Source organism: Manis javanica, chromosome 7 (assembly GCF_040802235.1).
Source record: "Manis javanica isolate MJ-LG chromosome 7, MJ_LKY, whole genome shotgun sequence".
NCBI classification, from domain to species: domain Eukaryota; kingdom Metazoa; phylum Chordata; class Mammalia; order Pholidota; family Manidae; genus Manis; species Manis javanica.
Window position 1 is genome coordinate 23,197,370 of NC_133162.1, and position 18,533 is coordinate 23,215,902.

The window sequence follows — 18,533 nt, forward strand, 5'->3', positions numbered from 1 at the left end:
TGTTGAAGTCCTAACCCCAATTCCTCAGAATGTGACTGCATTTGGAGATAGGATATTTAGAGTTAATTAACTTAAAATGGGGTTATTAGGGTGGGGCTTATGCAATGATTTGTCTCCTTCTAAGAAGAGGAAATGTGGACACAGATCCACACAGACAGAAGACCATGCAGAGCCAGGGAGAAGACGGCCATCTACAAGCCAAGGAGCGTCGCCTCAAAGAAACCAAGCCTCGCTGATGCCTTGATCTCAGACTTCCAGCTTTCAGAACTGGGAGAACTTGCATTTCTGTTGTTTAAGCCACCCCGTCTGTGGTGCTTTGTTACGGCAGGCCTGGCAAACCAATATAATATGTGACAAGACGGAGAACACTTTTTTCTAGCAGAATTCCTCTCAGGGGAACTCTTCTTATTTCAGGACTGCAGGGACCAGTGCAAAGAGGAGTCAAAGGTATGACATGGAGGGCCTGGGGCTGGGTCTGTGGGTGCCCAGGCTGCCAGGAAGCAGGTGAAGCAAGCTGAGGACTCTTCCTGGTGTGGGACGGAAGATCCGTGGACGCTGGGGGAGGGTCAGGGAGGACAACCGTTTCCTGTCGCTGCCATAACAACTTAGCACAAACTGTGTGGCTTAAGACAACACAAATTTATGATTTTACAGTTCTGAAAGCCAGAAATCTAAAGCCAGTTCTATGGGGTTAAAATCAAGGTGTCAGCAGGGCTGTCTTCCTTCTGGAGGCTCCAGAGGAGAAGGTGTGTCCTTACCTTCTCCACCTTCCCAGGAGTTGCCTGCATTCCTTGTGTCCCGGCCCTGTCTTCAAGGAGCATCACGCCAACTCCTGTTTTTATCACCACATCTCCTTTTCTGACTCTTCCATTTCTCCTTCCCTCTTCTAAGAAACCGTGTGATTACATCAGGCCTGCCTGAGTAACCCAGGCTACTCTCCCATTGCAAGATCTGTAACTTAATCACATCTGTCAAGTCCCTTTTGCCTGTAGGGAAACATATTCCCAGGTTCTGGGGATAGGGACATCTGTGTGCACAGGGTGGGGGGCCATTATTCAGCTTACAGCAATGAGGTAAACAAGAGGGTGAAATGGCCCCAGGAAGACTGGGAACACAGAAATGTTAAAGGAGACTTTCTGGGCAGAGACCTATGTGCTATGATCTCTGTCTCAGATCGCACAAATCTTCAGCTACCACCAACTAAATCACAAAATGCTTGGCACAGTTGGGGAGAGGTTTCCCAGGAATAGACACTGGGACAAGAATTAAGCAATTTACTTGGGAGATGGTATAGGAGTGGAGAAATTACCCAGTCAGTGGAAGATAATCAATATATGGTGCACTATAAAGCCAGCTAACGCTGTTGACAACTCAAGCTTAATTCCCTTGGGAAATCATAGAAAAAGTATAAGACACACATCAGAGTTGTCCCGCACAAGAAGCGAGGGAACCAAGATATCTACACACCAAATTCTGTGCGTCACCAGTTGAGCCCTGCTCCCACATCGTAATTCCCAGGCACCTCTTCACCGTCTTTTGCAGAGGAGTCTGGTAGCTTCTAGAGGATTTGGAGAAAGCCATTCATCAAGGAAATGCAAACCCTAGCAATCCAAAGTTAGTGGGAGCCCAGGACAGTGGAAATAACAAATGGATATGGGCAGGGCATCACCAGTGTCTGCTAAAATTAGATTCCTTGTGGAAATCAGGGACGTGGCTGAGATGTGCATCCTCACTGAAGTGGGGCTGAAGTAGTCCATAAATGTGAGGTAACAGCTGACGTCTGCGTGACACAGAATAAACATCAGTGTAACAGAGGCTTCTGAGCTTGTCTTCTGCCTTATGCCTCCAGACTGTCACTGCTGCAGCTCATTTTGTATACTCTCCTACAGAAAAATCAGCCTTGACCTCCTTGCTGTCTGGCTCCGGTTCAGGACTTCTGTGGCGTCTCCATTTCCAGCACTTCCCTGGTCTGGAGCCAATTTCGCCTCCACTTCCCCTCCTGCCACATTTGGCTTAGACTGAACATCAATCTGCATGGCTATCCATCTCTATTGCTCTTTTGAGTAGATGAAAATACATCAGAGAGAGTTCCTCTCCACCTACTACTTCCTCCCTTGATTAAAAAAGAGAATTTTAAAAGAAATTACAAAAAGAAAAAATCCCCAACTGTTATTATCTCCTTCCTTTTCACTCCTCATCCTCAGCCCTTTCTCTCCGTCTTCAGCCATAAATCAGGCAGTTCTGGAGTTTCCACATCCAAATGCACGGGGACAATATGCATGTGGGTACTTTTAAGTAAGAAGTCAGTGTTCTATAATTTAATTTTCTCCCTCACATTAAACCTGCCATTCTTCACATAATCAGAGTGATAAATGCAGAGTCAGACTTCGTCTTCTTGACATTAATACCCATCAGTACTTCAAATGCAAACAATTGCGACATTCGACTTTATAAAAATTACCAAGTGCACCAACTCTGCTTAATTAAAACCATTTAAAAGTTGCTTTTGTTACATTTAATGAATGATATATTATACTGCAATGAAACATGCAGCAATACAAATACTTCACAATGCTTCCAATTAAGACTCACTTCACTTATGCCAATTGACAACACAAGTGTTCCACACTTCATTCAGTTTGTGCATTTTAAATGAACTGGTTAGTGAGAAGGGTGCTTCTCTGCTAATGAGTTTTGTAATCAAGGCATCTATTTTAATTTCAAATTGGCTAGATTGGGGAAATTGCTAGACTAAATGACTGGTACTAATTAGGATTATAAAAATATTCATCATGTCATGGAATTAACATGGGGGTCTGATTTTCCTACATTTGCATATTGCTTGAGTTTTTTTGGGGAAAAATCTTGACAAATTGTCTTCTCTTTAGCAAATTGAACAAACACTATATCTGTTTTATCCCTTCTTTTCATTTAAAGCATAATACATATTCATGATTTGTAAATGAAGTTAAATGATTTCAACTTCTGTCTTCATTACCATATTAAAGATGTTGTCTCTGTAAGCTTCCTTGAAAAAACTTTAGATTATAATATTACCTATTTAAATGGTAAAAGCTTTGGTTTAATCTGTGCTAGTAACCCAGATGCTGAAACAAATTCATGGGAAAAGTGAGCAAAACTGGACAAAACCTGAAAAAAACACGACTGCTCTGTTGTTTATTTTCTGCCTGAGGCAGAAGTAATCTGTCCTAGGGTCTATCACCAGTAAGCGGTTTCATGACTTCACTCCTTAAACTCCCACTCCGGAAAAATGCTGTCAGCTGAGGAGCGTCACAGAGGAACTGCTGGATTACTAGGAAGGTCTGTTTTCTGCACGGCCGATCCTGTTGTTTCTGTTACAATGCTCTCTGCGGCGGGTTCAGCCCATATGGAATTCCCTCTGAAGTGGCATAAAGTCAGTCTACTAAAGAGAAAAAGGTGCGGTGGCAGTGGGGAACCACGGCCAGACCTAGGATAGAGAGCAGGCCAGGCCCCTCACTGGCTCTGTGACCTTGAACAAGTTAATATATCCTTCAAGAGTTATACACTTACCTGGAACTTGGAAATAATAACATCACCTTGCAGATTCCTAGAATTCGATGTAATAATGTATGTAAAAGCACCCGTCAGTGCCCATTCCCAGGACATACATCTCCATTTCCAAGAAGCATCTCTATGACCGACCCTGAGTAAGGTAACATGGGAGTTTAAGAGCTACTACAACACAAACCTTAATTCACTGCACATGTCTACACGCCTTTGCTCTGGAGTATTTGTTTCCATTATAGCTGTCAAATCAAATAACCAAATACTACTTCAATTTGGGGATATAGCCACAAAATTCATCTGAAAAACTACCAGAATAAATAATTTCTTTAACATCCATCTATAGTGGATACTTCTAAATAAAAAAACCTGTATCTATCACTGAGTTGTAAATAATATAGATTGAGGATATATCCGACAACAGCACACTTTTTGTTTGGAGGAAAAAAATGCTTAGAGTTTCACAGTTTAAAAGGGACCATTGAAAAAAGCAAAATTGAAGAAAAGAGAAATCCCAAGCTCAGTATATTCCTCATTCAGGGAAATTTTCCTCTAACCTACACTGCTTTTTGAAAAGGTATTTAAATAATTATTTGAAATGACTTTTCCTAAATTGACCCTATTCACGCCTGAAACCTTTTCTAAAAGCCGTACCTTATACTTAGAACTGAACAGAAGCTATGCAAGGTAGATTACTTCTCATAATTTTTAATTATAAAAGTAATCTAATGAAATAATGGGAAATTTAGAAAACAAAAAGAATGAACTAATTCCATGAACGTAATCCCATCATATCAAGTGAGCCCAGGAAATATCTGGGAAATATTTTGCCTACTCTTTAAAATTTTTCTCCTTCCCGCACTCTTTGCTTCCTTGCTTTATCTTTTTTTTTTTTTGCATACCTGTATTCAGAAAGTACTAACATATTTTTATATATGTATGTAATATGAAATATATGTGTTAAATAGGTATTTAATATTTATCCATGTTGCACATGGTCATCACTACAACCATTTTAATGTCTGCAAAATATTCTGGCAAATGTGTACCATGACTTTAAAACATGACTTAATGTTGGGCATTCAGTAACTTTCCATCCAGTTTTTCCTCTTATGAATGACTTTGATAAATGTCATTGTGCCTAAAGTTTCATAGTATTGTTCCATTGCTATACTCTCAGAAATGGAGTAAGTGAATCATTGGCTCAGTATCATGAATACCTGTATGTCTTCTGATATGCATTGCCAAGATGTATGCCAGGAAGGAAAATTTATTTGCACAATGCATCGGTACTATTTCGAAATATGAATTTCACCATCCCTTCACCAACATCACGAATTTTCCTCATGGCACAAAAAGTAATACTTTTTTTTTTTAATGAAACAGGTAAACTAATTTAAATGAGTACCTTTTGAAAGTTTCTTGATAAGTTCTCATCAATGGATTCTTGCTTTGGTTTAGTCTAATTCTCTCTCATGTTAATTTTTGTTTTAGTTCTCCTCTGACATTTACCTTCCTTGCTGTCTTCCAATCTTTCTTCTGAGGAATTCATCTTGCATTTATTCCTTCACCAGTTTAGCCAGACATAAATCATGTGTGTGGAAATTAAAAATGCCCCTGACTGACAGTGGCCTCACTGTGGGTGGAAGATAATGACTAGTAAAGGCACCAGGGGGATTCTGGGATGCCCATCATGTTGTGTTCCTCAATCAGGGTGCTGGTTTCATAGGTGTATGCAGTTTAGAAAAATTCATTGAGCTCATTCATATGTACTTTTCTGTGTGTGTATTACATTGTTATTTGAAAGGCTTAAAGACTGACCCTTTCTTTAAAAGAGGTTCTGGTTCATCAGGGTGAGTGGTTAGAATGGAGGCAGGATAGACAGTATAGTCAGGTCAGGTAGACAAGCCAAAGGTCCAGAGAGGCTTGTCAAGGAAGGGACGAGCAGAAGAATTCCTGATTCCAGCTGGAAAACTGGAACAGGGTCAGAGTGAGAAGCTCTGGGCAGCAGAGTGAATGCACAGGGTGAGTGCGTGTGTGAAGACAAGGTTGCTCCAAACGGGAATTGAGTGGAAGCGCACAAGAGAAGGCTGTGATGGTGCCCTGCTCCACCTCTGTGCCTGCTGATGGCTACAGTCACCTCCTTCACCAAAATACTTCCATGACTGAATTTCTACTCTGAAAGCTTAGCTGCCATGGGAAAGGCATTGTTGGGAAAAGGTGCCTGTGTACTCTTCTTACTATAGATACATGCTGCATTCTCCATTCATTATTTTAGGAAATCTTCTTTTACCTGACAGAAATGTATCAGATCACCAAAATGGAAACCTAGAAGATAGAGAGAAGGTTCAGGAAGTGATGTGATATGGAAACGACAGGCTTGGGAAGCAAAAGCCACCAGACCAATAATTTCATGAAGGTTGTTCCTTGATAACCTTAATGTTCTCACGAGCAGTGTTAGCACAGGTAGAGATCTTTACTGTACCATCCTCACTGAATCCAAGTTAATACTGTACACTGACCCGGTTGTGTCATTCAGAATTTCGCTCACACAGATTAATGATAATATGTGAATAGCATAATGGTTGCCCCACCTCCTTCATAAACGATTAGAGCCGTTCTTGGCCCACTGTTTTTGTTTTTACCTACAGGAAAGTGGCTTCATGGAAACTGGTGTTGGTGTTTCTATGGTGACAGAGGAAACACATCCCTACTGCACCAGAGAGCTGTCTATCATAGCAGCGACAGTTTGCCATTAGGTGAGCAGGGGTATGCATTTTTTTTCCTCTTAAATGTTATACAAATGGCTTGATAGACATGGAAGAGAAACTAATGAAAATGCAATGTTTTTCTTTCAATAAAAGGTGCCATTCAGTCCCACCCTTGTTCCATGGAGGATAAGCTTCAAAACCACAGTCATCCCTAGTTAATCCCCACCAGCTTTATCCCCACAGGTGGGGAGACATGAAGCCTGTTTCTGCCAATGGTTTCTGGGGAAAGTTGTCATCACCTGCTAATCCTAGAGGCTCTGAATATAATTACATTTCTAATCTGAGGGTTTATATGAGAATATAAATGAAAGGAACAGCTTCATTTGTATCCAACATTCCAAAAGTATAGGTTTAAACTTTCTTTTGAATTTTCAGACCCTCCACACCCCAGATACACTCTCATTTGTTAGTGCCCTGTTTGTGCGTGATGTGGCAGCCCCAGATAGGCTCCAGACAGCAATGCCTGCATAGAACCGCCATTGCCTCTTCCAACATGGACTCTCTTTTGCCAGTGACCATGTCTAGAACTGCATCAGCTTCTTAACCAGCTTGTCAGTCCGTCAGCTACTATTGAACTTGGCTGGTAGCAGGTGATTAAAATATATATATATATATATTTGTATATATATAGCTCTACCCTCCCCCAACTACTATAATGGTGGTCCTTCATTATGTGTGCTAGTGTTTCGGAAAGTGGTTTTCACATTGAAATTACTGGCAATTCTAGACTAGTATAGCCTAAGAGCACCTGAAAAACAATAGTCTGAAATCCCACTGAGTTCCTTGTCTCTGATTTCCAAAGTCAGCTGTATTTGTTAAAGCTTCATTTTGCCAAGAATATAAGTGATAACAGAGAGCTTTGCAAATCCCACCTCTCATACAGAAAAATAGCTATTTTCAACACCCCATCTCCTATGGAAGGAAGGCCCCCTGTGCCAGGACATATGCATCTGTGAATTCATGAATGTGTGCCCTTTTTTTTTTAAACAACACTGAGTCTCTTGTCAAAGCGAGGGCTGTTTAAACATCCAGCTTTCGACAGTGATGAGAACAGTGCCAATCTATTTAGAGGACTATAATGTCCTCAAAACCTATCTCAAAATTTTTTAAAATTCTCCATTTTAATAAGATTATTGAGCCCTCAAGCTAATTCAAACATCACGATTAAAGCTATTTCAGTCATCAGTGAGGAAATGGCCTGATGGAAATTAAGAGAATCTTGCCTCTTAAATAACTGGCAAATCCTTGCCTTCAAAAGACATTGCAGAGCTCTGGTTCTGAGAGGAGAGGAGGGGAGAGGAGTAGACTTTTTTTTACTATTTCCAATTTGGTCAGTCATGGTCTGTTACTTTTGCTGGTTGTTATTTAATCACAAAGATTCTTATAAAGCATCTCCAAGTATTCTTATACCCAAGAAAGAATCTCTAGCCTTTACTAAGTACTGAGTCCTTTTATATTAAAATGCAAGAATTTATAGGACAGAGGAGGAGCTGCCACAGGCATTAGCAGGAATTGGAAAGCTCACAGCATGGACAGAATGGAAGGACTTGGTCAAAAGGCCAAGTCAAGCAGTGCAGGAAACAGAAAGTACTTTGCTACATTGGGAGAAACATCAGAATTAGAGAGGTACGGCCCTCTATCAGGGTCAAGTGCAAGGTACATTTTCCCCCTACCTTCCCACCCCTTTGCAGATTTGTAAGTTGGAAGGCTTGGATGATCTTCACCCACAACCGGGCCGTGACCTGTACAAGATAGCCCTGTTTCCCAGTGTACGTATAACCTGCCATCTTGCATTTCAAATAACACAACACTAGGCAGTAGGTGCATATCTCAATTTCTAGATACAATTTTGTTCTATCCACAAGGTATTCCCTTAATTCTCCAGCAGTGCCTTTATCTGGTGAGATCTCCCAGCGAGTCTCCTGCAGCTCTGGGATAGCGATTTGGAAGGTAAAGCAATTGGATATTGTGCCTTTAAAATATCATCCAATTAGGCCTTTTGTAATACATACAACATAACGAGATAGCCTTACTGATTCTAAAGAAATTGCTAGTGCATTTCATCAAAGGCACAATAATGGAAACATCGATTCACTCCTCACCACAAACATCTCCCTTTGCTGCTGCAGTTACCTTAATACCAGCCCTTTTCATTTTCTCTGGAAGAAACCAGCTGCCTCAACGCATGCACATCACAGAAGGCTCCAGCCTGAAATAAGACATTTGTATATCAATCTCAACTACTCTTACATCTTCATTTGATGCTGCTCAGCATTACTCTCCTTGACTCCAAACCAATAAATTACCCTTGAAATAAAGAAAAAATCCTGCTGCATCCTGGCTGACAGGGGCTAGGTATTTTATGCCATGTCTGCAAATACTGCCAGAGGCATCATCTGCCTCCTCTTCCCATGTATTTACAAGAATGGTTAAGGCACCAGTTAGAAACTTCACGGACCTGAAGAACATTCAGCCACTTTACGCAAAAGATGTCAACAAGAAAGAGTACCTAAGGAATAACACATACAGAAATAGGCAGTGTGATTAGGAAAATCTGTCAACACCCACTGCCACATTTCCAAATATTTCTACTAAGTGAAAAGCAGCCACCAAGCCTGAAAGTATTTTGAGTGCATTACATCTACAAGAGCACTTTATGAGCAATTCTCAGTGCTGTGGAGATGGAGAAAAAGGATACTCGTTCTAGACACACACAAGCATAGAGGATTTGGTCGATCAACTTCTTGGCATGAGATTTGTATTGCTTCTAATCTAGCTTATCTCTGTATAAATAAAAAACATGGTTTAGGAGTTCTGAGCTTCTTCTAAATAAATTACCATCCAGCCATTTAACAATATCCAAATAACTTGTTATTTTTCAATATAGCTTCAAAATTCCTGGCTAAACTAAGCATCTAAACTCACAGACTATCTGACATTTGGCTAAGTCTTTCATAAAATATCCACTTGATGCCATGAAAGAAATGTATTTGCAATGGCTTTTGCTCTGCAAATGTCATGTGGGTGTCCTTAGGGAATTGCGTCAAGCACCTAACACCCACCATGAGGCTCTATTAGTGAGAGATACAAAGGTTATGTTGAATTATTGTTTAAAGGTGCTGACAACTTTCTCACACACACACACACACACACACACACACTCACATTTACAATCACATATTCAAATATAGACTGAGGAGCCACTATTTCAGGAATTTGATAGAGAAGAAGCTATTCAACCAGGGTTATTCTGTGGGTGTCTCTGTGCAAGACAGTACTCAAAATTATCTACTTCCTTTCACTGACTGATTCCACAACATTATCGCATAGTGGTGTGGCATCAAAATAAGGTTCTGGAGATAGCAAGAAATACAAAGAAGAATCTAGTATCCCTTTTCTTAAGTACAAGTTTATCAAGTAAAGAGGGTTCTGTCATAGTGTTTATATGTTCATCCACTAATTCATTCACCTAACAAATATTTCCTGAGCATTTATTAAGTAACAGGCACTGTGCCAGGAGCACACATGCTACAACAGTAAAACCAGACATTGTTCTGACTTTCTGAAGCATGTAATGTACTGAGAAATGCAGATCATCCAAAAATCACACAAATCAATGTAAAATCCCACCTGTAACAGGTACTTTGAAGGGGTCTTCTCATAGTGCTATGGGAAAGAACATCAAGGTGGACTTAACTCCATTGGGGAGTTTAGGGAGGACATCCTGAGGAAGGGATACTAGATCTGAGATTGCTCAGTGACAAGGTTTACTTTAAGGACGAAGATTCCAGGCCCAGGAAATGAGCAAGGGAGACAGCGGTGGGGAGGGGCTTGAAGAAGAGCATTCAAGGTGAAGTGACAACAGTGCCTCAAGAGAGAGAAATAGCAGACCAAGCAGGTGCCAACAGGTCCACTGAGGACTGGTCTTTTTGCTGTGAACATTGAGAAAATGCTGACAGAGTTTAAGCAAAGGCATTAAGTCCTACGATCTCCATTTGGGGAACACATTGTTAGGGCTATAGTAGGAATACACTACACAAGGCTCTGGCAATAGTTTAAATGACAGGTGTAAGCTATGCTTGAGTGGTGGTGGTAATAGAAGTATAAGGAATCAAGAGACATCTAGAGATGAGACTTGATGACAGGTTAGACATGGTGGGTTAGGAACAAGAGAGTGTAAGGCCACCTCCTGGGTTTCTGACTTTGGATATTAAATGGATACAGTAGGGGATACTGGAAGACGGCCAACTTTGTTGGGGGTGATCAGGAGTCCATTTTGGAAGCCTCAATCAAGAGGCTTCTGTGAAATAGAAGAGACAAGCCCACATGTACAGTGGATGTATGGATCTGGAGTTCAAAGGGGAGGACTTCTGGGTCACTCTATCTTGAATGTACTTTTAGGAATAACAAAATAGACATGTTTGAGGCTCTCCTTCCTTTGCTAAACTCAGAAAAAATTTTGCCAAATCAGGACCCCAGACTTGGAATCTGACAACATACATTCCAGCCCTGGCTCCTTCTGCTACTTGCTGGGAGGGTTTGAATAAGCACCTTAGTCTGTCTGCACCTTTGTTTACTAGTTATTATAAAATTATTGTGAACACACATTTCCTACTTGTTTCACACAGGTTCTTGTAAGGGTCAAATGGATAAAATAACAGAGAGGGCCATCTTAAGCCTGTGAAATAATAAAGAGCATTGCCCATAATTGAAATATACCTGCCTACATATTTTGATACTAACGAGTAGAAAGGAAATTTAGTTGCTTCAGACAAAAGCAACTTGTTTGGCATGATGAAATGTCATTGAATCCCCTCCAAAATTTGGATTGAGTAAACAGGTGCTTTTATGAGGTGGTAATTGGGTGACAAGATGTGAATGAAAACAAGTATTTTGTTCACCTTTTGATCCAGACTGTAGGCTAGCACCCAGTCCTCTTGCTTGGGATGAAAGAGCAGGCTCTGGATGTAGAAGGTGAGCCGGTACTTCTGATAAGTTGCCCCTTCGTCTGAGCTGATCAATATGCTACTCTCCATTTCAGGATCACTAAGAAGCATGATCTAAAGAAAGGAGAGAGGAGAAAATATTGAGTGAGTAGGAGAGAATAAATACAAGTAATTAAAGCATAAATATAAAGTCATCTGTACTTATATATCATAGCACAGTAAGGGGCATCTGGGCCTCTCTATGAAATATTGGGCTTTTATTTTCCCTAATTTAGTCCTTCATTGCTGAACTGAGCTAAAATACTGTGCAAGGTTACATCTGCATACAAATGAGATTTCACTTTGTGATGTCCATCTTCTAACTCTTAGGAACATATTCTTATGGTCCTCTGTCCTCCACCTTGGGACCATCACACCTCTCTCTCCCTGCTCCCCATCAATTCTCCATGTCACTCTTCATCACACTACTGCTCTTATTGCTCTTTAGTCATGACTCCACTGTTTGTTTAGCCCCTTCTGAATTATTTTAGTACTTTAATTGATTTAAGTGATTTCATGACCCCTTTGTTCTAGATATTTTCCAAAGCATATATCCCCAAAAGTCCTTGGGGCAAGGACTGCTGCTCAAGAAAGTTTGTCATCCCTACGCCAAATGGACAGGATGGTGGAGTGAAATGCCCCTGGCACCAGAGAGAGCAGCTTCAAATCTCAGTACTTCTCCATTCACACTGCATCACCCTGGAAAGGTACTTAACTTCTAGAGGCCTCAGTTTCCACAACAATAATTGAGTATGATGCTATCCAAACTGGCTTTGAGCACTTGGCATGCTGTATATTCTTGGCAAATGATAGCTGTGATTACTATTTATCTTTCAGGACTTACTTAGAAGTCCCCTCCAGTGAAGGCAATTTGGCTTCTACTTATAGTACCTCAATGACATTGGTCTCATTGAAGGTATGATTGACTTTCCAGTATTTAAATCCAATAGGCATTTAAGACATTAATAGACACTCAGACCTTCCGTAAGGAAAGGTAAAAACCCTAACAATTTTTGATACCGTTGACAATGCCATCCTTCTAAAGCCCTCTCTTCCAGAAGCTCCCAGAACATCATACTCATCTGTTTTCCTTTACATCTCTTCCAAATTCTCAACCTCATGATTATCCTTACACCATGACCACTCCTCAGGCCTTAGTTTTGACCTTCTCGTCTTTTCACTCAACACACTGTTCCTCAGTGACTTCTTCCACTCTGGTTTTTATTTTTTCAACTGCCATCTTTTGGGGGACAACTCAATTTCACATAAATCCAAAACTGAGGTCTCCTCCTCTCAGTTTCAGACTTGAAAGCTCAGCTTTCTGGTAGATTCTTCTATTTGGATGCCCCAGAATGTACCTCATCCCAGTCCTATTCCTCCCTGATTGGTTCCTGCCTGGCTCAGTGTGTGTTTCCACTAACAATTTACATGAAGCCAAAAGCCTGAGATTCATACGTGACTCCACTTCTCCACCCACTTCCTAAGATTAGTTAGTCTCTAAACCCTGTATATTTTACCTACCAGTTAGTTCTGAAATCATATCCATTCTGCCCTGCCCGTTGTAATTACCTTACTCCAAAATACGACAGCCCCTGTACTGGACAACGCTAAGACAGTCCTAGCCAATCTTGCTTTTTTTGTCTTGTTCCCTCCAACCTGTTTCGTACACTGTGACCAGAACAAGCATCCTATACTACAAGTTCTGATTCTGACATTCCTCTACTTAAAACCATTCAGTGGCTTATCGTTGATCTTCCTATATTCTGCAATCCCTAAAGCAGTCTGGCAAAACCTGCCCCTCCTTTTGTCTCTGGCTTCATCAGCTGCACAGCCCTTTTGACCTTCATTATCCAGCTTGATCCAACTTGTTTGAGTTCCTGATGTTTGCTGAGTGACGGAACGAGCAAATGAGTTAATTCTGCTTACAGTTTTTCCTGTCTTTAGCTAACTTGCCACCAGTTGATGTATGGTCTGAACAGGGCCCAGAGTACAAAATAAAGCCAAAACACATTTCCACACCTTATAAAATAAAACTACTAAAGAACAGGATTTTTTAAATTTCATCCATAGCATATATTAGTACAATTGACCCTTGAACAACATAGGTTTGAATTGTGCAGGTCCACTCAAATGCGGATTTTTTTTCAATAAATACATTGGAAATGTTTTGCAGGTTTGCAACAATTTGAAAAAAAACTCACCGATGAATGACACAGGCTAGAAATATTGAAATAATTAAGAAAAAGTTAGGTATGTCATGAATGCATAAAATATACGTAGATCCTAGTCTATTTTATCATTTACTATCATGATGTCAATAGTAGGCTATTTGTTGTTAAGTTTTTGGGGAGTCAAAAGTTATACCTGGATTTTTGACTGTGTGGGAGTCAGCAACCCCAGGGCCTGCACTGTTCAAGGGTCAAGTGTATTATAAAGTAAGCTTTAAAATAAATTCAGTCCCTTTAACTGCTAAGATTCCTTTACAGCTCCAAGTCAAGCTTACTTTCTTTTTTTAAAATATTTGCTTCGGCTTCATTGAAATAAGTTATTACTAGTTACCAGTGAATTTTTAGGAAATGGATGCACTGAAATATTTTTTCATTCATGTGTGAATAATCAAGGGGAAAAGCTCTCAGATGGGTCGTTCATAGACGGAATAACATTCTTCTGCCTTGGCAGGGCGAAGGGGTGGGAACTGGTAAAAGCACCCTGCTGACCTTGAGAAAACCTCAGAGGTCACACCCATGCTCCCTGCAGAGTTGGAAAGGCCGAATACACTGGGTAAGAAGGAGGGTTTCATACCCAACCTCACTTGCTTCTCACTGTGTACTGATGGGCTACATAACAGGCAGTGAAATCATTTTTCCCCCGGTGCAGAGAAATTAAACTGCTGCTTATTTTATGCAGGTATAAAGAAGCTTCAAGCCTATGGTTTTAATTAGAAGATAAGACCTACATCATAAACGGACTTTATTTTACATACCATCAGTTACAATGTACTGAATAAGCGTTACCATCAAATATCTAGTGTACATACTCTCTTCTCTAGTTTCCTTCTGCACACACACACACACACACACATTAAGCTACATATATGTGTGCAGATATACAGTCACACATACACCATACCTGTGCATGCATGCACACAGAAATTAATTCATATATAAGGTATATATTGACATTGTGTGGTGGTTTTAGCTTTTGTTGGCAAGAGTACAGTTTTATTGCAACCTTTCTCTGACATTCTCATCAGAAATCTTTCATATACTTTGATATCACTGGCAGTGTCTGTATTCAATCCTAGTTTCTAAGAAAACTGAAAGGAAGGGAAATAGAAACCTGCTTGTTCTCGATTTCTAATCTTTGCCACACACTTTACCAGACATTTTATTGAAACCTCACACAAAATATGTGAAGTATCATGAGTTGCCTTTTATAGATAAGGAAACTGAGGTTCACAGGAGGAATGCAACTTCCCTACTGCCACCTCTGATGGATGCAGATGCCACCACCTCCCCTCACACACTAACACTTTATTGGACCTTGAAACCACAACACTTTATCATCTTTACCAAGGGACAAGTAGAAGTCAGAGAGGCAAGTCTTCATCCTTTATTTAAGCATCTCTAAGAAATTCACCCAAAAAAGCAGCTTCAAGAAAGCCCCTTTCCTCTTCTGACTCACGTCCACCTCTAGTTAAGAGGACGTGAAGAATTAAATGAGTAGGAATCTAAAAGGGAAATAGAATGTTAGTACTCAAAAAGAAAAAGAAATAAAAGGAGGGGACTGTAATATTAACATAGATACATAATAAGAGAGCAAATACCTCTTCAGAATTTGTCTCAAGGTAATATCTGTGCATTAATATACTACATATATAAAGAAAATCATCCCATTCCACCTTAAGTTTCATTGTTAAGCAGGAATTTCAAACTCAAACGCCTAAAAGGGCAAAGCTGATAAAGTGAGCGAAGCAGATGATGCAAAACAAGGAGTGGCGAGCACGGTGCCAGCATGGAAAGTACACACCCGTCCTTAAAATATTTACAATTGTATTCTTTTTTAATTGTGCCCAAATCCAATATATCTTCAGACTGACTTTATGAACTGGTTATGTGCCTCTTGGTAAAGCTGTGATAGTCTGGTTCTGCGGAAATAAACTGACAGCACTTGCCTTCCCCTTGTAATTTCACGCGCAGGTGTAAGGCTGGTGGTGCCTGCTTAGACGTCCGAGAGTTCCATGAGCTCCTCACTTACGTGATTCTGACAATAAAAACAGGGACAAGTTCCCACTGGAGGTTTTGTTTTGGTTGGGTTTGCTTCTGCTTCCTGTTTGCTTTGATTCTGTACCCAGCTTGTCCTGATGGAAGTCTGCCGTGGGTGCATGCATGTACCAGAAGGGGACACAGGGTATTTCAGAAATGGTTCAGCAGAGTAATTAATGGTATAGGCTCTGGGGGCAGGTGACTTGAGTTCAAGTCCTCAGTGTGCTTCTTGATGTGTATATGTGAAGGTATTACTCAATTTTTCCAAGTCTATTACCTCATCTATGAAAAAAAAAGGAGATAATAATTGTATTTAACTCACAATGCTGTTGAGAGAATTAAATGAGATAATGATTAAAAGAGCTTAGTATGGGCCCAGTAATTGCTAAATAAACATTAACCTTTCTCTTGAAATCTTGAAATCACTCAGGATAAGAACACAGTTAAAATCAGAAGCAGGTTGGAGAAAAAGAGAAGCAATTTGGGGATCATTGGCCACCGTGTTGGCTCCCATCATTCCTGAGCTTTGTGGATAAAAACAAGAGGGATGGGACGTAGGAGAGAAAGGAAGTTGCTGTTCAGAGGGTATAAAGTTTCAGTCATTCAAGATGATGAAATTCTGGAGATCTGCCGTACAGTACTGTGCTTACAGTTAATAATATTGTACTCTACATTGGATGTACTTCATAAGAGGGTAGATCTCACGTTACCACAATTCTAAAAAACACAGAAGGATGGGGGAGTAAAACACTACATTTTTTTTTACATGCATTTAACATTCCTGGTAGTATTTTAAGAAAAAAACACTCTATTAGCAACTATCAACACTGCCAAAATGAACACCAGACAGTAGTAATTAACTTGGTGAACACAATTGCAGCTTTTAAGGACCACTCTCAGCTCTTCAGTGGGAGCCTCCAGCCCATATAGGAACTACACACATCATTGCCTTAGGGTGAGAACCTCATACAACCAGGCTCTATGGATCTGGCCGTTCACTGTACATAAGTTATCTATATCGCAGCTTAGAGGGGAATACGTTTTAGAATTTAACAACATAAAATGGTGCAATATCCTTTTTTTTTTCACTTGTAACACCTTTTAAAGGAAATTCCTGGGAAAGTTGACTAACAGTGGCCTTTATTTTAATGGTATGTTGCAAATTGCAATAGACACATGTGGAGGTAGGAATCAGACAGGGGCTCTTCTTAGCTACTCGATGCTTTCAAAAGCCTGTGAGCTTATTTGTGTCTAAACCAGTCAAAATTAGGACTAAAGATGTCAAAATCTTCCCCAGAAATCTTTCCAGAACTCTACACCCTTTCCTGCTGCTGGGCAAGTCTTACAAAACCATTGGTGAATATGTTACTTTATTCAATTACCAGCCTCTCTGTTTCTCCTATGTGCAATCTATAAAATGGGCTGAAACTAAAGATTTCTCAGTCTCTTATTCTGCCAGAGATCCTAGAAAGGGCAAAGGAGACAAATTCTAGTTCAATGCTTTGAAAACATCTCAGAAGAAGAGGAAGTAGACTTCCTCTGAATAGAAAAGGAGAAATACTATAATTTACTGTATAATTGAGTCCTAACAGTCCTTACACAGTTAGTGTTCAATAAGGATTACCAATAATATCAATACAAGCTCACAAAGAATATAAGACAGATCTTCTTTATGCTGACCCCTATACCTATTGACATAATTGATACATTGTTGAATATTGACTTACACACAAATAGAGCCTGTGATAGATAAGACTTTTAATCACAGCATAACAACCTACTAGCATTCACAGCTCCTCCTTATCTAGCTAGCTATCTATCTATCTATCTATCTATCTATCTATCTATCTATCTATCTATCTACCTATCTATCTATCATCTCCCCTTATACCAGTGGTTCTCAACTGAGCCAGGGAGGGGTTGCCCACAGGGGCAAGGTATGGAGACATTTTCACAGCTCCGGGCAAGGGAGGAAGTTACTGGCACCTAGTGGTAGAGGCCAGGGCTGCTGTTAAACATAGTAATAATGAAGAGGACAATGAAAAGTCCCCACAATAAAGAATTATCAAACACAAATGACAATAGTATTGTTGAGAAACTGTTACAATATATATATTAACTTATGTATTTTATTATGGGAAAAATATGTAAACTACCTATGCATTTTACAGACAGCACATCAATGCATATATGCTCATATGTGTCTCCTTCACTATGATTTATACATGCCATTCTCTTTGCCAAGATTAGACTTGCCACACCAACCCATTATAGTAAGCATCTTTCTACTTGGGTTTCAGAATTTAACATAAACATCAACAACAGCCATCACAAAAGCAACAATCATTGAGTCCAATCAGGGTGAAAAAAAGCACAAAAACAATTAAAAAAAACCTGTATTAAGAATCTGAATAGGCACTTTTCAAAAAAAATATATATATATACATAAATGGCCAAAAAGCACATGAAAAGATGCTCAACATCATGAATCATTAGGGAAATGCAAATCAAAACCACAAATGAGATACCGCATACCCATTGGGATGGCTATTATCGAAAAACAAATGGTAAATAACAAGTGTTGGTGAGGATTTTGAGATATTGGAACACTTGTACATTATTAGTGAGAATGTAAAATGGTGCACCTGCTATGGAAAATGGTATGACGGTTCCTCAAAAATTAAAAGTGGAATCACCTGTGATTAAAAGTGGAATCACCTGTGATCTGGCATTTTTACTTCTGGACCTGTATCCACAAATAATTGAAAGCAAAGCCTCAAAGTCATATATGTACAGCCATATTCATAACAGCATTATGCACCATAGCCGAAAGGTAGAGGGAACTCCAATGCCTGTTGATGGAGGAATGGATAAACAGGTTGTGCTATATACATGCAATGGGGTATTATCCAGTCTTAAAAAGAAAGAACATTCTGACTATAGCATGGCTGAACCTTGAGGACATT

General features: G+C 39.9%; 1 protein-coding gene across 4 annotated transcripts in view; it reads right to left on the bottom strand.

Annotated features, from left to right (window-relative positions):
* Window positions 1–18,533, bottom strand: part of SORCS3 (sortilin related VPS10 domain containing receptor 3) — a 561,511-nt gene that overhangs the window by 248,008 nt on the left and 294,970 nt on the right. For all 4 annotated transcript variants that reach the window (XM_073240462.1, XM_073240460.1, XM_073240459.1 and 1 more), the window contains exon 4: window positions 11,219–11,377. In XM_073240462.1, the coding sequence (XP_073096563.1) occupies window positions 11,219–11,377 (159 nt within the window). The remainder of the gene's footprint in view (window positions 1–11,218; window positions 11,378–18,533) is intronic.